This window comes from Hemicordylus capensis, chromosome 1 (genome assembly GCF_027244095.1).
Source record: "Hemicordylus capensis ecotype Gifberg chromosome 1, rHemCap1.1.pri, whole genome shotgun sequence".
NCBI classification, from domain to species: domain Eukaryota; kingdom Metazoa; phylum Chordata; class Lepidosauria; order Squamata; family Cordylidae; genus Hemicordylus; species Hemicordylus capensis.
In genome coordinates this window covers 128,160,153-128,181,546 of record NC_069657.1, presented here as the reverse complement: position 1 = coordinate 128,181,546, position 21,394 = coordinate 128,160,153, and the positions used below count along the sequence as shown (strand labels likewise).

The window sequence follows — 21,394 nt, the reverse complement described above, 5'->3', positions numbered from 1 at the left end:
AAACTAGTTTCCGTGTTTGCATGTTCAACCACTGTATTTGCATCATCCTATGGGATCTTTTAATGGGATTTTTCTAATGGGATCTTTTGAGATTCCCTGGAATTGCCTTAGTCAAGAAAGAAGGTCAGTTGGTATGTCCCCTCAGGAAACTTTTTGAGTTTTATCTGACCCTGGATTCTTGAACCAGTATGCTTCCCTTGGGCTCCAGTGCTACCTACAGGTGCGGAGTCAGCTGAACAGCGGCCTGTGTCCAGCCCCACCCAGTGGCCCCTCTAGTGATACCCCATGTGTGTGATATCATGTGGATGTGGCTTAGGCTCCAGAAAGCCCCAAGCAAGCTCTCCCCTGCCCATACCCGGGCTCCAGAGAGCCCAAGTGAGCGCTTTCCCCATCCATTCCAGGCAGCTCTTGTTGCCTGACAGCATTTATTTCTCTTTCTCTCCCTCGCTGGAGGGAGAGAAAGGGAAATAAAGGCTGTCAGGCAGCAAACGCTGCCTGAAATGGATGGGCGTGGGTGAGGGAGAACTCACTCGGGGCTCTCTGGAGCCGGGCCACGTCCCCGTGATGTCATGCACACAGGGCATTACTAGAGGAGCCGCCAGGCGGGGCCGGACACAGGCCACCATTTCGCTGGCTCCTCGCCTACACCGAGTTGCACTTTTGCAGCTAAATCCAGTTTTTCCTAGCAAGTGGGGGACAGTAGTCTCAACTCTTTGTTCCTGTCAGCACTGCTAAAGCAAGTTTGATGGGCTTTTTCAGCTCCTAAGAACCACAGAGGTGATAGAGGCATCCCATTGCTCTCCCTACCCTTTCCTGACCCATGTAAGTGCCCCTGTGACCAACACTTGGGGCCACCAAGGCAGGGAATAGCTGGCAGTGCATGATCATCAATGACTGCTGCTACTCCACACTTGGTGAAACCCTGCGGTTGTGCTCATGGGACAGGGCCTTCTCAGTTGTCAGCATTTCACAAGTTCCTAAAGACACTGCTTTTCAGGCAGGTTTTTGAGTAGTGGGGTGATTTGGTCTCTCTTGGCACCTTTGGTCTGCAGCTATATTTATTTATGCTGGGTTGTGCTCAGTGGCCGACATCCAAACATTGCACATGTGGAATAATGTGCACACACAATGAGGCCATTTTGCCAGTCCCACTTTCCCCTGCAACCCTCTGTCCCTCCCAAAAATGTCCTGAGGATTGTGAGATCCTCATAGTCATGTTTTTGGGAGGCACAGAGCAGGCTGTAGAAAGAAGGGTTTTTTTTTTTTACAAAAATCACCCCTTTCTATTGCACATGTGAAAGGTTCTGCCAAGCATATTTTGAATGTCTGCCACTATTTTGTTAAATGGCCAGCATGATGTACAGTGTTACAGAGCTGTAATGCTGTTCCGTGGGGCTGCTGCAGACTCCTAAGGCAGCCTTGGTTCTGTTAAGAATGGGTGGCAGCACAGGCAGCGTTTCCCGAGTTTCCCCCAACAACTGTGGGAGCACTGCTTGCACTACCACCCATTCTTAACAGCACTACCCTAGGAGTCCACAGCAGCCCTGGGGATGCAACGCTGTGACTTGGTAACACTGTGTATCATATCAGCCATTGTTTTTTTACTATGTATTTTATTATGCATGTATGCTGTACACCACCTTGGGATTGCACAAGAAAAGGAAGTTTATAAAATCTATCCATCCACACATGTATACATAATCACATACACATTGGGATGTGTCTGGTATGGAGAATGGAGTCTGGTTACCAGCAAAACAGAGAAGCCATGCCTTCCTTTTTAACAGTTTGCAGGCAAAGATACTGTATTTTGCAAGAGTTCTAATGAAATTGCTTTCTTAAAGAAACCTTCTTGTGAGCCAATGAAGAACACCTTCCAGGAGTCAAGACATATAGCTTCTTTGAGGCACACAAGTTCAAAATGTGGATTGTTTACAGTACACATTTTCAACTTCAGATACTTGGATTTTATCCTTTTCCCCCTGCAAGGCAGTTATGGATGCTGTTGTCCTTCACTTGCAATCCTAGACCAAGTCCTGCTGAGTTCAAATTAGCAAGGTCCTGCTAATTAGCAAGCTCCAGCTAACAAGTAAATCCCTGCAAGGCCTGACCTGAAATCTATGGGGCACTTCCACTACTACTGCGGTATGTGGCTTGCAGACTGCAGCCATGATTACCAAAAAAACTGTTGACATGGGAGGGGTTAATTAGGATGAAAAGGGGAAGCTTGTACTGCTTCCTACTGCCTTGTAGGTGGTCTGTATTATTGACAGCTTGATCTGCACACAGAGTAGATTTGAATCCCTCTCTCCAAATCTTAACCGGAACTGTTTAGCAAGGTAATAATGGCTGAATATAGTGACAGCCAATATAAGAATACTGTTCCCAAGTTTCCCATTGGGAAGTTTCTGTGTTGATATGAACTTGGCTTGTTGTTATGAGGCTTTTGCAAAATATTAAGAATATTTGTACTGGAAATTGTACATCACTCCCTCCCCACCCCCTTTTCGCTCAGATCCTTTTGGTTATGGCAAACTGCTGCTTAAGCATGCCCTCAGAATACAGCCAGAGGTAAAATAACTCTTACGCAAAGGTTTCTTGACAATCCTCTGATGCTTATGCATTTGAAATGCTCCTAAGTAAGGGTGTCTCCTTGCAACCTCTGGATATAAAGGAAATTGTCTACTCATCAGTCTTTTACAGAGCTAACAATGGGATAGATTCTGACATCTTTATTAACTCTATATAACCAACATAACCGAACCAAGTAAAGCACAGAATAGGAGCAGAATAATAGGAGAGATATCACAGCAAAGACCTCATGCCAGCCTTGACACCAACCATGCTGTCAGCCAGAATGTTGAGCAAAGAAAGCAAACCCTAAGCTACCCTTTAATGGCTCAATAGCCCTTTATGATCCCTTTGTTTTTAGATTTCCTAATGACTCAAAATCATCATAAGTACTTGAGAATATCATCCTCTTCTTGGATGATCAGTTTTCTTGTACAGAAATCTCACAGCAAGAGTAGGTTTCCCCCATTTACTGATGAAAATAAATATGGTAAGGTAACAATATTGTAAGAGTGCAATATCACCAGAATAATCCACTTTCTCCAAACAATTCTCATCAGCAATAGTAATTAAGTTCTTGGTCACAAAAATGCTGCCCTACTCACCAAAGTTGTTACTTGAGAACTGTTGTATCAGCTATGATATAAACATTATCAATAGTCAACAAAATAATTGTCATTTTTATTTGGCCTTTATTTCTAATAATGGCACTAGTGTGCACATGAGTACATGTGACTGTTTCTTGCCACCTTGATGCTAGCAGTTATCAGCTGATGTGTTCCATTTTCTGTACACAAATGAAAAAAGACCCACATTGTTCCATTACACACACATGGAACATTTTACTTACTGAAAGTCAACATTTGCCATGGTAAACATTTGTCATGGGTAGCTTTAGTTAGAGAATTCAGAGTTATTGAAGGAGTGGACTTTAAAACCCTGGAAATCTTTTCAGTCCTAAAATGGTGTGTATTTGTACACGTATATAATAAACTCACAGAGAATGTTATCCATACAAATGTATCTATGATAGCAATTTATCTATGCATGCATGCTATCCATAACGATGTATCAATGTATCTATCTATGAATAGCACTGTGGGCAATAGTAAACTTAAGCAGTAGTACCATTTGTTCTTCTTCTTTCACTTTCTTCTTTCCCCACACCCAGGTGGGCAGAAGTGTGCAGGTATGATAACAAAAGCTATTTATAAATATATTTTATTTATAAAGTCAATTTACATAAAATAGGGTACTCTTTTAAAAACTGCATATATACAACTTGATGAATCATAGCAAGTGCATACAAAAATACCTTCAATACATTAAAAATAAAACTTCAGGGTTTCTCCCCCCCACACACACACAAATAAATGAACCTTCACACCAGACCCAAACAAACAAAAACATGGACACCATATTTAAGATAAACAGTTGTACACTCCTTTAGTAGAAAATGTTAGGAAACTGTTATCTAAGCTGTGTAAGTTTCTCAAAACATCCTAGCTGGCAGTGTTAGGAAGTTGAGGGTAGAGTGGGCTTCTACAAATCTTTCCATTCTTCTTGCAATTTCTAAAGATTTTGTACAAAAATAAGTCTTCATATTAACAGTGTTTCCACAGGCAGTTCAAGTTACACATATAAAGTCTATTATTGACATTACAAAAGTCCCCTTCCCATTCAGAAAAAGGAAGCATCAAGTTTTGTTTCACCCCTTCCCATAGTAAAAAGTACACTCATTTAAAAAGTGGAAGCCCAGTATATCTCCACATATGTCCCTGGAATCAGAAAAAAGCCATTTCATTGGTAATTCAAGTCAAAGGGCACCATAAACTACTGTACAACAGCAGGTAAAAACATTGGCCCCTATTATCTATTTACATAATTGCACTTTTTTAAAAGTAAAAAGGAGAGAGAGTTATCACTAACCACCAGGCTTTGTTCCCTGAAAGAAGCTTGGAATGTCTATGTCAGAGATCTTATTATCAAAAATCCTTTGTAACGAAGCTTGAGGAAAGGGAGAAGCATATTAAATTAAGAGTCCTTGTTGCTCTTCTGCTGCATCTTAACAGGCGCCTGGGACAATGAGGTACTGAGGTTCTACACAGCACTGATTTCAGCGTTGCTACAAAAGAAAACAGAAAGGCCATTAGGAGCATGTAACTGACATATCCAACAGGGCTCAGGGGAGACAACCAGGGTTTCCTTTCCTGGTCACCTATCTAGACTAATTAGAGCTCTATAAATCTGACCCACAGACTTCTTTTCAAATGTTATATTTTATGAACATCTACAAAATCCAAGCAGAGTTAGATCCATATGCTGTTTCAATATGTTCAATCCTGTTTCAGAAGGGCAAGGGGGTCTCTTGGCCTCCTATTTTTAGGAAGATCTGACTGGATTTGTGATGGGATGGAGAAAACCAACAGTATTTTGATCAAACATTCCTTGCACACATAAGCAACAATCTTAAGTGCACTTATCAGGAAATAGGTTCCACTGAAATCAATAGTCATTACTTCAGAGTGAATAGATTTAAGACTGAAGTATTAATTGCTTTGCAGTGCAAACTTGCCTGCAAGCATTATTTTTATCTCTAGTTCTGTTCTTTCCAAATCATGACACAAGTAAGTCCAACAAGCAAAGCTCTACTAACTGAAAAGATGAGAAATAATAATACAGCAAATCATATCCAAATCGTTTAAAGTTGTGCAATCAATGTTTAAAGTTGTGCAATCAAACTAGTACACATCTTGAAGTGAAATCAACTTGGGTTTCTTGAACAAAAGCATATTCATCTCAACACCAAGGCCACTGACAAACCAGCCCCAAGCACATGTATAAGGTAGTCCTGCTAGTTTCAAGTAAACTTCAAAATTGTGTAGTTGATGATGCAATACAAGCCACAAGCCACTTTAGAATTCAATATATTACATGGCTGGTAGCTTTGGAGGATGCAATTTTCAACCATTTTAGAGCGGATTCACAGCCTGCAGCAACTGTGGTTTTCAAGAAGCTGGTGCATCATGCCATAGTGGTTGAGTCGATTGTGTGCATGCTGCCACTGCCACAGGCTGGTCTCAGCCCAGAATCAGCACTTGCGATATCACACTGAAAGCTGATTCTGGGTAGACATGAGTGTGTGGCAGTGGCATGGCGATCCCATGGATAGCATCACTCAAAACCTCAGCTGCCCCAAGTTTAGAGGATTGTGCCAACAAGGCCTTACTGTACTTTAGTCCACAAATGGCCCCATTAGTTACTATGAAAATATCACAGTCAAGATGCTGGAGAACTGTCGAACAGATAACTTTACAACGGGCCTACATTTAATGGTATGTCATGCTATGTTCAGTGGGGTCCATCCATGCAGGTGCGCAATAGGATGGGGAGCTCAAATCACCCTATCACCTTGCAGTGCAACTGGGGCGCTCTCGGTCATTTTGAAGGCACCCAAAGACAATAGCAGAGAAAGGCAGCAAAGCGTGCATTGCAAGTTTCGCTTCTGGCGTGTCCTTCCAAGCGGCGATCGCCCCTTACCTGCTCAGGAGTGGGGAGGTGGACTGTCAGTAGCTCCCGAACCAGCTGGTGAAATCGAGCAGCTCCTGCTCCTCGGGGCTGAGCGCCCCCTCGTAGCCGCTCTCGTCCGAGGAGTAAGCCGAGTGCGGCGAGCCAGCCACCGAGCTGCCCTCGCGGCCGTCGAAAGAGGGCGAGGCTGAGGAATACGAGCTGCCGCTGCCTCCGCCTGTGCAGGCGGCGGTGGCGGAGCTTCGAGCAGGCGGCAAGAGACCGTCCTGGAAGGCGGCGCTGACGGCGTCGTGCTCATCGAGCAGCTGCTGTAAGGCTCGGATGTATTCCACGGCCGAGCGGAGCGTCTCCACTTTGCTCATCTTCTTGGCGGCGGCGCCGTTGGGCACGTGCTGGCGCAAGGTTTGGAAGCCCATGTTGACCAGCTTGACCCGGTTCCTCTCGCGCTCGTTGCGCCGCGCCACCGCTGCTGCCCCGCCGCCTCCGCACTGCTGGCCCGCCAGGCCCGGGAACGCCAAGCGCCTCTTGCAGCGCAGCAGCTCCGGCGAGCTGGAGCGCCGCTTGGAGCCTTTACAGCGCGCCGCGAGGGACTGTTGTTGAGCCGGGCCGGGACAGCCCTTGGGACTCCATAGCTGCTGCTGCTGCTGCCCAGACGAAGAGGCTCCTGCGCTCTGCCCTGCCTGCAGCTTCATCCCCATGGAGCCGTTGCTCGTGCTGCTGCATCCATGCAACGGGTAACTCTTGCAAGTGGCATGGGCTGCCTGCTGCATGGCCGCTGCTATTGCCCCGCCGTTCATCTTGGGGCATCTATCCTGCTCTCGGCCTCCGCGGCGGGGGTGCACTTTGCAAAGATCCAAGGTCTGCCAGACAAATTCGGCGGCAGCAGCACGAAAAATGTGGCTCGGGGAGGACGGACTCTTCGCTTCTTTCAGGAGCAAACGTTGGGAGCGTAACTTGCGAGCGAAAGCCCTACTTCGTTTGAAATAGCCCGCCTTGCCTTTTCTTGCAAGCAACCTTGCTCCTTTGCGCACGGTCAAGGCACCTCTGCAGAGGGTTCCTCACAGCTCTGCCCCTTATCAACATGCGCTGCTGCTGCCGCCACTCGCGAGCCCCCGGGAGCAGCACGCGACGCGCCGTGCGCCACACATACAACTCCCCCCGCCCCGACACACACACGCACGCCACCTCCCGCTTGGGTCCCAAGTCGCCTCCCACCCAATGGGAAGCTCGCCTGGCAACTTCGTGCGCCCGGCGCGTGGCTCCCGGCAGAGGTTCCATAAACAATCCCTCCTCCTTGCGAGGAGCACGCGCTCGAGCTCATTTGCATCCGAATGCGGCCAGGCTGGGGTCTGGGCAAGTTTCTATTCGACCGTTGTAGTACCTGTGAAAGCAGTGCGCAAGTGGGGCAAGAGCTGTCGAGTCTCCGCGTTACACATTGGCTTTTGGTAAACTACTTTGCAAGAGCCCGGAGAACTCTCCCTCCCTCCCTATACCTAGGTTAAGGTTGCCAAAATGTTTTCAAATTAGGACGGAGACTTCTTGGGGCATCATAAGGCTAGCATAAACTTTAGTGTGGGGACTCCACTTCATCAGGTGCTATAAAGGACTCCTGTATCTTCTGTGTTCAATCTAAGGAACTGTAGATGTTTGGGGAAAGCAGTCTACAGAGTCCATGCCTAATACAGTCCCTGCTGTCTGGCAGCATATCCGTCAAGGACCACATAAACAGGCATTACAGTGTCCATGTAGGGGAGCACTGGAGCAGGCTCATAGTGCTGTCCACATTATTAACTGCAATGTGTTTGCTTGAATGTATGTTATAGTCTGCGTGCATGCAGTTGTAGGGCTTTCTCCAGGTCATTGGGAATCCTGGACTCCATGCAGACATTCAGTCAAAGGCAAGAAGATTGGGAGCAGAGATGTGCAGTTACCCCCCTCCCTGTCACCAGTATTCATCACATTGTCTGCACAATTCTGGTTCTCATTAAGTTGTCCCAGCCTGCTATCTGAGATGCAACAACAAGGAATTTAATTTGAAAAGTTTCCTCTATGGACTTGGATATTCCATACAAACGCAGGAAAAAAGAAATGGGGTCCAGTAGAAGGATCAAGTGAGACTTGCCCCAAAAGTGCTTTGAAAAGGTGTTCCAGCCTCCGCCCCCCCAAAAAACCCTGTTGTAAGGGAGTGCAATCTTGAACAGGGCTGTGGCACTAGCAGAGAAGTCACTCTTAATCAAAGCTGTGGCAGAGAAGTCAGTTCTTCATCACATCATGTTTTCCGACAGAAAATTTGGGATGTGCATGAACTGACATTCATACACTGGTTTGGCGCTGTGGGGAGGGGAGAAGCGAGCGGGATCCTATATAATAAAAGGCTAAGTGAGTGGCCGTGGCTTTGGAACGTTGGGGATCTGCGTCCCTGCCTCCCTGGGCTGTTCTGGGCCTGCGCGAAGCGCAGGCCCAGAAGAGCCCAAGGGACACAGGATCTCAGACACCAGTGTCCCACAGCCATGGGCGGCCATTAGCCGGTGTGTGGCAGCGGGGGAAAGTGGCCGAGGTGGCGGCAGAGCCGCCGCCTCGGCCATGAGCTGCGGCACGGCGAGAGGAGGCCGAGGCAACCAGAAGCGGCCGCCCTGAAAAAGGCGAGGGCAATGGCGACGGGGGAAGACCGAGATGGGGGACAGGGAAGTTGGGCGAGGTGGCGGCGAAGCCGACAACGAGGCCCCCGCCCGCTCACAGCCGTCGCCCCCGCCTGCTCACCCGCCCTCCCAGCTGCCCAAAATGAAGCTGGGCGAGGTGGCGGCGAAGCCGCCAACGAGGCCCCCGCCCGCTCACAGCCGCCGCCGCCTGCTCACCCGCCCTCCCAGCTGCCCAAAATCACCTTCCCCGCTCCCCCCAAAAAAAGATTAAGGGCGAAAATGGCCCATGAGAAGGCCGCCGCCCCCGCCTATCGCCCTCCCAGCTGTCAAAGACCACCTTACCCGCTCCAGCCCGAGGGAAAAGAGAGGAGCTCACGAGCAGAGCTCCTCTCTGTGCTAAGTCACTGCTCAAACTGCCACTATGGACGCAAAGGACGCCTATTGCGTCCTTTGCGACAGTATGGGCAGCAGCTTAACACAGAGAATAGCTCTGTTCCCGAGTTCCTCTCTTCTCCTTCAGGCTGGAGCGGGTAAGGTGGGCTCCGGCAGCTGGGTGCGCGGGAGGGCGATAGGCGGGGGTGGCCACCTTCTCATGGGCCATTTTGGCCGTTATTCATCCACCCCCCCCCCCCAAAAAAGTAAAAGCAAAATAAGGAAGAACAAAAACAGAGACAACAACAAAACAAAAAACAAAAAGAGAGAGGAGACAAGGGGGAAAAAGAGACAGAAAGAGAGAGAGAGAGAGACAGAAAAGACAGGATAGAAAGCTAGCGCCCGTTATCATAACGGGCTTAAAAATACTAGTTCTTTATAAAGAAGGAGAGCAGGTCCTTACCTGCTCTCCACCGCCGCATACAGCTTCCTGCTGCGGTGGTGTTCATCGCAAGAACCCATGTGTAGTGCCGGCATGCACATGGCATCCATGCATTCACAGGCTCAATTTGTGTGGTTAGCAGCACCATGCTGACCTTGGTTCATGCACTTCCCTACAGAAAACAACCCCCTCATAAAACTGCACTGTGCACTTGCAGCGGCTGTTTAATCACTTCTGGGACAAAGAGCAGCTAGGGCAGGGGAGTTTTCAACAGGAAGATGGCACACAGGGAAAGAGCTTGCCTTCTCTTACCTGCACCACGGTCCCAATCAGGATCAGAGACCCCTGCAGCTGTACTTTTGGGTGTGTGTGTGTTTTAAGATGAGGTATGTCCAGTTGGAAGTATGCCTGTGAAAAGTGCATTTGCATGGACTTCTAGTTTGATCCTGTTGTGCTCCAGGCCTGCTAGGGGTGTGTGCACATGCTCTGCAGCACACTCAGCATAAGCACTAGGAGTCTGGTGTAACCTCACTTGGGTTCCATATTTGTGTTGGATTTTGTGGAGACAAATGCAAGAAACTCACAACAAGTTCCCTTAAACTTTTATTTAGAAGAAAAAGGGAGAAGCAATTATGGTAAGCAAACAAGTCTAGCAACCCAGAACTAGGACCAGTGGGGTCGGGGTGGGGGGGAAGGAATGAGGATATATTAGAGCAGAGTTCATTTTGCAGAACATACCAGAGGCAGGCAGCTGTCAGCTTGATTTAAGTTTTGAGTATAGAGTTCCAAAGTAAGGGGATGGGCGCTTCCAGAAGCCCATGGCTTGGCAAAAAGCAAGGAGACTAACGCTTCCCCTGGATCTCCACCCAGAGGTTGTCTGATCTCCCCTACATCTCAGTGGCCCCCTTCTTGTACCGATCTTCTTTGAACATGTTACAATTAATTGATAAATTTCCATATGCTGATGTGGGATGTTCCCACAGCCTAGATTCTTCAGTTCTATCAATTACATTTTTCTTATCACAGGCAGTAGATGTTTTTGCTAACGAAACAGTGGCCACATTTGCACATAATGGGGGACCAGAGCTGAAGGAACCCACAGTTTCCTTACCATTACGTCTGAACCCAGCCAACTCCAGTTCCATCTGTAGCACAACCCGAGGTTGTGCTGACAAGACTCTGATTTCAACCTCTGGTTTGTAGTAGTGAGGTTTGCTGCTCCAAACCGAGGGTCTAGGGAGCCTCTTTTTCATCCGAATGTAGGACAGGAGGCTGCATTTGGCTGGACTAGAGTTGAGGGAGGAACCGCCTCCTTTTCTCTCCTGCTGATTGTCTGTGCAGGCTGTCTTCAAGGAGGAAGCCTGCACAACCAGCTCCGCCGCCTCTCTGCAGTCTCTCTGATTGCAAAGAGGAGGCTATCCTGAATGTCCAAATGGAGATGGGGTGGGGGGAGAGGTGAGGACCTGTGGGTCCATTGGGGGTCTGTGTTACATGTGAATTCGGCCAGTGTCTCTCTCATGGTGTAAATCTTTTAGCTTCGGAGTGCAAATTGCAGACATTGTCTTTGCTCATTCCTTAATTTTAGCCAATAGCTCTTCCCTGTGTTAGAAAGATTTAAAGAGTACAGATGCACAACAAATTTATTCCATGTGGATTAAAAACTAGCTTAACGCGTGCAGAACATCTGCATGCTAGTACTTGATTGCTCCCCTCTCCCCCTGCCACAGCCCACCTCACCTCAAAGATCTTTCCACTCTCACCTGAGCCGCACTCTTGCTCCTCCTCCATCTCATTGCTTCCATCTTCCTCACCCCTCTTGGTTGTGGCTGCAGCGTTGCTGCCAATAGGCACCACCATGGCCACTCATTCCCCTCAGGCCTCTGACAGGCTCGGGCCCGTCCCTCACCCTTCCTTCTTTCTCTCTCTCTTCCCCTCCCTTTCTCTCTCTTTCTCTCTCCTCCATTTGCTCTTCCCCTCTTTCTTTCCTTCCCTTCTCCCCCCCCATTTTTTCTCCCTCCCTTCCTGAGCTAACAGATCTTGTTTATCTTGTTTTCTCATCTAATTCACTTAACAGCAGCCTCCTTCTCCTGAAGAGGCTCTTTCCTCCCTCACAACCCCTCACTTCACAGACCCCTGCCCACTATCCTTTTATACAGAATTCTCTCCTCTACAATCAAGAACATCTTCCGACCAGTAACAGTTGCATTCCAACTGTCCTTAACCATCACAGGTTCCTTCTCTCTATCTGCATATGGAATCCCCAATGCCCAATGACCATGGTGCTTCTGCTCTCACAGGCTCCTCCTCACTATCTGCATATGGAATCTCCACTGCCAAATCACCATGATGCTTCTGCTCACGAACTCTCACAAGAGCTGCCATGCACGCCTTAGAGAATTATATAGATAGATAGCATTAATGGGAGTCAGCTTTCTGAAAGGTCTTCTGAAACAAATTTAATTTAAAGGAAGGTTTGGGGTTTTTTGGTATATCACCAAGCATTTACTCTGTCCGCTGAGCACTTGCACAAACCCTAATTCATATAGATTAAATTAATGCTTAGTTGAATCCTGCAATTTGCCAGTTCCAGCCCTGCATGTTGAGTGTGAGTGTACCATCATTACTGTTGATGTGCCTGGGGCTTGCCAGTGGAGAGGCTGTGGGCATTAAAAATGCATTTTTTCCTCAGTGTACTGATGTGTGCTGTAATCTTCAGCCAATCATACTTTTGTGGCTGATCCCATTTAGCACAGAAAAATATAATCAGCCCTTTCACATGACCAAACAGTGATGAGCTGGAGGGAAGACAGAAGCCTACCTGCTTCCTCCCACATGATCAGCGCCTCCATTGGACCCCACTACTCCTCCCACACAAACAAGCGGCATTCTTCAGGGCTGCATGCAGGAGCTGGGAGTCCTCCAGTATCCCACAATGCATCACACAGGCAATGGAGAGGCAGCCCTCAGCAATGGAGCAGCACACCTCTCCCTGGCCCCACTTTCCACTGGACTCATTTGTCGACATGGCTGCTGGCTCCTGGGAGCTGAAGAAGTTGCAGTGATCTCCCACACAATCAAAAGCTGTGGTAGGACAGCAGGGGTTTCTGTCCTACCTTGGTTTAAGCCTAGGTACAAAAGTTAGGCTGCCCAGTTAGGCAGGCACAAGATGGAATCGGTTCTCATGGCTCCAGACAAGCCTCTGTACCTGGGGTAACTTCCTGCCCACAAAAGGCTGATCATGAGAATGACCTCAATATTTCAATTGCTCCAAGTTTGCCATATTGACATGTGCTTTTAAAAAAACACACACACAGTATGCTGGCATGAGGAGAAAGGAATTGGGACACACTGGAAAAATACTGGCTGTTCATCTACAGAAAAAGAGACATGCAAAGTACCAAATCCTTCATGCTTCCATCTTTCTGCAAATATCCATGTCTGGCAAATAGCTGATGGATGGCGGGGTGCCATTATCAGCTGGAAAACCATGCAAGGGGAGTTAACGTCCCTCTCCCTGCAGGCTACAGTCCCTCCTAATCAAGATAAGCCCTCTGTGCTGCATTTTCGGCTGGAAGAAGAGACCCTTCCAGTTGGAAGCATACCTTTTTAGCATGTGTTTGCATGCATGCCTAGTGTGACCTTACACACACCAAGTGTCCTTTCTCCCCTATTTAATTTGAAATGAAGGAGATGTGTGGAAAGGATTGAGTAACCTGTCTTCTCAGAATCAATTTAATGCAACTGAAGAAAAAAAATCTCTGGCTGTACTTGCAAGTAATACACAATAAAACTTTGCCTTCTGTTCCCCTGCAAACACCATAAATTGCCAATGCTACTCTAGAGTTGTTTATATAATAACAATACCTCTATGCAACATTTATTTAATTGCCACATACAAACCTTTCACCAATAGATCAACTCTAGGCTGAGTGCTAGTTTTGAAAAGTCACCAAAAAGAATTTTAAAAGGTCATTTGTTGCCAAAATAGAATGCTTTGTATTTCAGAGTTTAAAATACATTTTCAAAATAAGGCTAAACAAGGAAGGAAATATTGTCCTCCATGGTTCTCCAGTGTATGTGGTCTATTAACTTGTTAACTTTATTAATGTTTTATTTTACACTGTATGTGTTTTGTTGATGTTGTGAGCCGCCCCGAGCTGTAGTGTACTGGAGGGGGCAGGGTATAAATATTTTAAATAATAATAAGTACCACTCCTTTAATCCAGATTTGAATCTTCTGGTGCTCTCCACTTTCAGCACAAGATACAGTGATAAGTAGTCTTATTGTATCTGTTTTTCTTGTGCCTGATTCAGAGGCTCACTGAACAACTAGTGAAACCCAAAGGCTTGTTCAAAGGATCATTCAACTCACAGAAACCCCAGCAAGTTCTGAATTCCGTACAGTAAAGCTTGGAAGTGGAGCCCTTTTGTTGCCCATTCATCGCCCGCTTGCCCATTTCTTTTGTGGGTTGGGTGGTAGGTAGCACCTATCGTGCCCTACCACCCAACCCACTTTGGTGTCCAAAGTGGCAGGGCTGCTCAACTTCGGCCCTCCTGCAGATGTTGACCTACAACTCCTATAACCCCTGACTATTGGCCAGTGTAGTGAGGAATTATGGGAGTTGTAGTCCAAAAACAGTTGAGCAGGCTTGGTTTAGAGTGATCTTTTTGGAGCTTTTATCAGTTTGCCTGGGCAGTGCTGGCGAATTGCCTTTTGCCACTTTAGGCAAAAGGCAATTAGCTGCCAGCTCTATCCCTTGATTCTGGTTCCATCCTCTTCTTGGGATGTGCACAAATAGGATTTTGTGTTCTGTTTCGAGCCTGAAATAAAACGCAAAACAGCCAAAACATTCTGTTGAAACAGTGATCGAGTCGGCTGTTTCAATGGAACAACTCAAAACATTCTGAGTGTTTTGGCCATAGGGAACAATGGGGAACTTGAAACACCCCATTGTTCCCCATGGGTAGATCCTAGGGACACCAAAGTGGGTTGGGTGGTAGGGCATGATGTGTGCTACCTACCACTCAACCCACAAAATAAATGGGCAGTTTGAAATAAATTATTAACCTTTCCCCCAAACCCTTATAGGATCCTATGGGGGTTGGGGGGGGAGTTAGAAATCATTTAAAATTGCTCACTTGCTCATTTCTTTTATGAGTTGGGTGGTAGGTAGCACCCATTATGCCCTACCACCCAACCCTCTAGGGTGCCCCTAGGAGCAACCCATGGGGAACAATGGGATTTTTCAAGTTCCCCATTGTTCCCTATGGCCAGAACAAGCTGCACTCATAGAGTTAACTGCACACAAGTTTTGCATTGCAATTTGCAATGCATTTTGCAACCGTGTCTTGGGGGGGGGGGACCATTGCAGAAGCACACAGCAAAAGTGAATCTAACCTTCCCAACACAGAACACGCATTTCAAACACAGTCCAAAAATGGCCAAAAAAGAATCACTGACCTAGAATCCTCTGCCAGCCAAAATTCCTGTGCTGCAGTAACTTCATTAGTACATGTTGCTCTCTCACACACAATTATGACTCCTTACGTTACTTGCTTGCATTGCAACAGCTGCCACAGCAGCACCCTTACTTAGCAGTAAGCATATTCATAAGCTCAACTAATGCAACTTCAGCCACATTTTGACTGAGTACACCTTGCAATGCAGATTGATGAACAGATGCATCAGTTACTCTCAAGTCCAGATATGGGTCTCACCATCACAGCAGTCAGAGAGAAAGAGCGCTGCCACTTCTCACCACAACACCATCTCACAAACAAAACAAAACACAACTCAAGGAAGGTTCAAGACAGGCCAAAGTTCTACGTTTGTCAATCTGAGATCCAGCAAAACCAGATAGTTATAGCAGCAATATCACAGCATATTATACTCAGTGCTGGGAAAAGAAAACTACAAAATCAAACCTACCTTCCTCCTCTCCTGATGTATCCTCTTCAGGAGAGGCATAAAGGTTTTCTCAGCCTCTCAGTCCTTTTGAATACATTTTGAAATTCCATCCGAAATTGTCCCTCTCCCTCCCCTCCAGTGCCAATGGGGGACCAGTTGCCCATGACAACACTTGATTTCTATGATAAAAGGCCAACCAAGAAGCAAGGAGATTGAAAGCCAGTACCGGAAAACCAATCAGCAAGGGAAAAACAGACCTCCAAAATGGCACTCAGAACATTGAAACCTTTTAATCAAAATTGAGGTTGTTCTGCTCTGAGCTCAAAACAGGCCCTTTATTTAAAGGGTGTTCTGTTTTGAGCTTGTAACACTCAAAATGACCCCTTTTGAGTCAGAATATTTCACCAGCAAAATGTTCTACACATCCATGAGGCGGGTCTCACAATCAGTGAGACCCGCTTTTGCTGGGAGAGTGGGCTAAGGCCGCTCACCCCGCAGACGATCCCAGCGGGAGCCCTCTCCTAGGCTCTCCTAGCCCGATTTTGGCTGATTGTGAGAATAGACCCCCTATCTTCTTTTCCACTGGGTCGCCTCACCTTCTGGGTGCACCATGGTTTGAAATTGTAGGTCAGCAGTGATGAGGACAGAGAGTCTTGAATGGAGTGGCAGCCTCTCTTAGCAGCTTGATAGCTCCCTCTTTCTCTTCCCCTTCCACCAACATATTTCTCCATTTTCTCTGCTCCCGAAGTGGAGCAGACAAAGCAAACAAATTTGGTGGAAGAGGGAAGAGAAAAAGACTGTGTGATCAAGTTATCTTTCAATAACTTGATTGATCAATTGACAATTAGTATGCTTTTCCATGGAAGTTTGCTTACATCCAAAACTTCATGGGCCATTGAGTTAACTGCAAGTAGTGTTAAGAAGGCCAAATGGAATGGAGACCAGGATACCTGAGACTGTAGTGTGCATCCACAGATGACAAGAGTGCCTACTTTGAGTTTTCCTGTTTGCTGGTTCATGCTCTTTGATATGAGGCTTGGAGTTCAAAGCCACTGTTCAAGTACTTGAGAGTGACCTGTATTGTCTTGTAAAGCCTGTGGTATGCAGGGTAAAACGAATAGCCTGTGGTGGAAATGCCACCAGTGTGTGGTTCTACAGTGCTTTCCTATTATGGCTTTAGTTCACAGATGACTTAACAGTTCAAGGACCCCTCTGAGTTCTGTCCCAATGGGATTCATTAACTCCCAATGATTCATCAAAAGTCTGGAGGTGATTGTTAATACTGCATTGAGGGAGGGCAGGATACCACCATGCCTGGAGGATGTGGTGGTGCTACCTCTTTTGAAGAAACATCCTCTCGGTCCCTCCAACCTGGAGAATTACTGGAAGCTATACAATCTCCCCTTTGTGGAAATAATATATTTATATTCTTCCTTTTGTGGTTGCCTAGTTTCAGGGTGCTGAATGAGAAATCCTTTCTAGATCTCTTTCAATCTGTCTTCCATCCTGGATTTGGAACTGAAAAATGACTTGATTGCCCTGGTGAATCACCTACATTAGGAACTCGACAGGGAGATTGGTCCTGCTGGATCTCTCAGCAGCATTTAGTACTGTCAACCATGGTATTCTTTAAACCACCTACCAGGGGCAGAGATTGGAGGACTGGTTCCAGTCCTATCTTGATAGGAGGTTCCAGCAGGTGGTGCTGGTTGACTATTCCTTACCCCTATTCCACAGGGTTCATGTTGTCCATACTATTTAACATCTACATAAAGCCTCTGAGAGGTTGTCTGGAGATTTGGTCTGAAGTGCAACAATATGCTGATGTTTTGTCATCTGATCCCAGGGAGACTACCTGAGTCTACCCACACAGTTCTACCTGTTGAATAGCCTGCTTGCAAGCAGTATGGCTCTCGTTAACACTGGGGATGGGAGAAACAGGCACATTCGAGCATGTCGGGAACCAGAGCTGCGCCTCATGGACAAGGGAGCATCCTGCCAAGATGGGATCCCCTGAATCCTGGAGAGGGCAGTGGATGTCTCAAACTCCATTTCTTCAGTTGGGTTCTTCAATTCCATCTTAGTTAGGGAGAGGATGGGTTTAGAAGTCACGATGATACCTCCTTTATAGCTTGCTTGCACACAGCATCTTTTTACACAGCTGGATGTATGCAGCCTTCTGCTGTGTGTGACTGGGCTTTAATTAATTTATTTATTTTTATTTATTTTTTACATTTATATCCCGCTCTTTCCTCCAAGGAGCCCAGAGCTGTGTACTACATACTTGAGTTTCTTTTTCACAACAACCCTGTGAAGTAGGTTAGGCTGAGAGAGAAGTGACTGGCCCAGAGTCATCCAGCTAGTTTCATGGCTGAATGGGGATTTGAACTCGGGTCTCCTCGGTCCTAGTCCAGCACTCTAACTACTACACCACGCTGGCTCTCTAATGAAACATTAGCATTAGAAGAAAACTAGAACAGGGCATCTCAAGCTCCTTCTCAATGCCAGCTAGCCATGGAAAAGGCGGAGGTTCAGAGAAACTGCTGCTCTGGCCAGGAACTCCTATAAGGTTTACTGCTTCTCTGCAGCTTCCATGAGAAGCAGACCAGTTTGGATGGCTGTAACACTGGCAGTAGGGGGCGTACCCTAGGTTCTGCCTGTGTGCTGGATCGTCTCCTCTTCTAGAGCTTTACGATTCTTGTATCCCACATAAGGACCAACCCCAACCTCCCCATCACCACCACACACACGCACACACACATTCTGAGATCCACTGCATTATTTCAACAGTAGATACTTTGACAACACTGAATCTATGGATGACATTCAGTTAAGGGTGCTTCCTTAACAAGCATCATAAGTGGTGATTACAGGTCTTTGCTCAGCAACCAACAGTCGTCATATCAGCCTTATGATATACAGGTGTCCCTCGTTATTTGCAGGGGTTCCTTCTCACCTATAACAGTGAATATGGAAACCGTGAATAACAAAACCTTACCTCTATGGGAATCCAGGGGTTAGGTTCTTTAGGCTACAAAAGGGGCCCAAAAGGCAAAAATAAAGGGAATAAAGCTCAGTACCTTGCTCTCCAGGCCTCCAGCAAGCCACCCCCCTCCAAATTTTTGTGAAAACTCTCAGAATTTTTAAAGAGCCACAAAATGGCTCTGTGCTGCAAAATGGCAGCCATAAACAACATCAGAAGTCATTTCCAGCCACCCAAGAACTAGGGATGTGCACAGTCCGGAGAAGTCCGGACCGGCACCGAAGGGGGGCCTTGTTTTTAGGGCGGGGAGGGCTTGCTTAGCCCTCCCGCCTCCTTGCCCCCGCCAGCGCCCGTATTTAACATTATAGGGGCGCTGGAAACCAGCCGCCCCCCCCCCCCGCCGCCACCACCGCCGCCGCCGCGAAATCACTCTTAAAAACATCCAGCCCTCCCTCCCTCCCAGCTAGCTGCCCGCCCGCCCCCCCACCCACCCAGTCGCTCACCCGGTCGGTAGATACTAAGCGAGAGGAGCTCCGGCACAGAGCTCCTCTCGCTAGGAAGGCCTCCGGGAGAATGGTGGCTTGCGCGCGCATGCGCGCGCCGCAAACCACGCCGTTCTCCGGAGGCCCGGTCTACCCGCCGGGAAAGGGCCGGGTAGACCGGGCCTCCGATCGCTGGGTAGACCGGGCCTCCGGCGATCGGAGGCCCGGTCTACCCAGCGATCGGAGGCCCGGTCTACCCGGCCCTTTCCCGGCAGGTAGACCGGGCCTCCGGAGAACGGCGTGGTTTGCGGCGCGCGCATGCGCGCGCGCGCAAGCCACCATTCTCCCGGAGGCCTTCCTAGCGAGAGGAGCTCTGTGCCGGAGCTCCTCTCGCTTAGTATCTACCGACCGGGTGAGCGACTGGGTGGGTGGGTGGGGGGGCGGGGGGGCAGCTAGCTGGGAGGGAGGGAGGGCTGGATGTTTTTAAGAGTGATTTCGCGGCGGCGGTGGCGGCGGCGGGGGGGGGGCGGCTGGTTTCCAGCGCCCCTATAATGTTAAATACGGGCGCTGGCGGGGGCAAGGAGGCGGGAGGGCTAAGCAAGCCCTCCCCGCCCTTAAAGATATACCCCCCACCCGGACCCGAACCAGCCCAGTCCGAACCGGTCCGGCAGTTCGGCCATTCTTTGGAATGGCCGCCGGACCGGTTCGGGCACACCACTACCAAGAACCACAGATAGGCAAATATTTTCCTATTTTTAAAACCGTGGATAAAGAAACAGTCTCTCAGACCCAACCGCAGAAACATGAAACCACGATCCATGCAACCGCAGATAGCAAGGGCCACCTATAATAGTCAATGCAACTTGCATTCTGAAAACACAAACTCTTGTTCCTGGTTGGTATTTAGACAGTTCTCTCTTCTGGTTTTGCTTGACTTCTATGTTATTATTTGTTCATTTAAAATGACCTTAATATTCCTTCACATATTCCATTTTTTCCTTGTCTACTAGATAAATATACGTGCCTGTTGAAACTCAAGAGGGGGGGGTGCTGGAGAACTCCCCGCCTGGTGCTCTTTTCATATGCAATGTTTTCTAAAGGTGAGCAGGCTTTTCTAGCCATTTCCCTCAGCATCCTATTCACTCACTTTAAATTCATTTGAAAATGCCTGGAACTCCACTTGGGTTTCTAAGGCGCATTTTCAAAACTTTTTTTATAGAAACCCCCTCTTATTGGAAGGGTTTTGTCGGTTTTCTCTTGGTTTTGTCTTGTTTCTTTTAAGCCAGCTACAGTCAAACTTTGTTTCCATTCACGGTGGAGTCGCATCATGAATTTTAAGCCTGGCAAACCCAACAGCTCTCCTCCCCTCCCTCCGCAACCTCTTCCGCTTCTTCCCTTCTTGAAAAGGAGACAGGCCTGGGTTTAAAAGTTTATTTTAGCTTTGATTGTGTGTCTCTGCTAATGCATGTTAATCAGCTTTCACAATGCATCCTTGTGAGGCACCAGAGAATGCAGACTTGGGCTGTGGGGGCTTTTTGTTCTCAGGTAATTGTGATGGGGAAAGGGAGCTTGCTCTAATTAATTTAGTTAGTGTATGTTTTGGTGAAGGAAAAGGGGGCTGCTGATTTATAGCACCGTGCTTTTATTCTCTTTAACAAGAAAGTTCCAAAGTGCATATAACCATATTATAGCCAGTAGGTGAGAGATTGAATGCACGGAGCCAGAGCCAACACCCCCTGTAATTTTCTGTCCTATTCTGAGACTGGTTTCTACAGGAAGAGAGAGCACTATTTTCAATATCCAGCCTTTTTGACTGCCTACCATAGTGCATGCAATGAGTGTCTGAATGACCGTGAAACTATTTTTCTTCTTGCTTTGTCTCAATCCCAAACAAATGCCCAACTGATTCAAAACCACTGTAGTAGTCTCACATGAACTTACCAGATCAACTGTTTTAAAACAACACTCTTCTATCAGAAGATAAACTCATTCAGTTGCAATGTTTTAGATTAAGGTGAAAGTCTTAGACACAAATGTCATTGACAATCATAGCTTCCAATCCTCTTGGTAGCATAATATAGAACAGAAAGTCCATAGTAGCAAAGGACAGAGAAATTAGAATATGTATGTGTACACACAACCTCTCAACAAAAAGTTCACAAAGTGGTTTATGTAGCAAAAAGAATGAGAAAATGGCTCCTTCTCCCAAAGGAGCCCACAGTCTAAAAATAGACACCAGCATCAGCCACTGGAGAGATGCTATGCTGGAATGAATAACAGGGACAGTTGCCCGCCCCCTGGGAAGTGAAAGAGAGCCAGCACTTTGAAAGGTCCCTCTTTGCACAGTTAGCAAGAGATGTGGGACAAGTCTTGTGAGCTGCTGAGTGGGTCCTTAGTGGATCAAATGGCTGAATTCCACCTTAAAGTAAAGTTGTGCCGTCGAGTCGGTGTTGACTCCTGGTGACCACA

General features: G+C 47.3%; 1 protein-coding gene across 1 annotated transcript; it reads right to left on the bottom strand.

Annotated features, from left to right (window-relative positions):
* Nucleotides 1-3,776: 3,776 nt before the first annotated feature.
* ASCL2 (achaete-scute family bHLH transcription factor 2) lies at nt 3,777-7,228 on the bottom strand. The gene is made up of 2 exons (XM_053287318.1): nt 6,112-7,228; nt 3,777-4,696 (listed from the first exon to the last, which is right to left on the bottom strand). The coding sequence occupies exon 1, from the start codon at nt 6,894-6,896 to the stop codon at nt 6,138-6,140; it is 759 nt and encodes a 252-aa protein (XP_053143293.1). The 5' UTR covers nt 6,897-7,228; the 3' UTR covers nt 3,777-4,696; nt 6,112-6,137.
* Between the last annotated feature and the right edge of the window lie 14,166 nt (nt 7,229-21,394).

What these genes read in the sequence shown, in the direction of transcription:
- ASCL2 (XM_053287318.1), bottom strand. Translation starts at nt 6,896, where the DNA reads ATGAACGGCGGGGCAATAGCAGCGGCCATGCAGCAGGCAGCCCATGCC.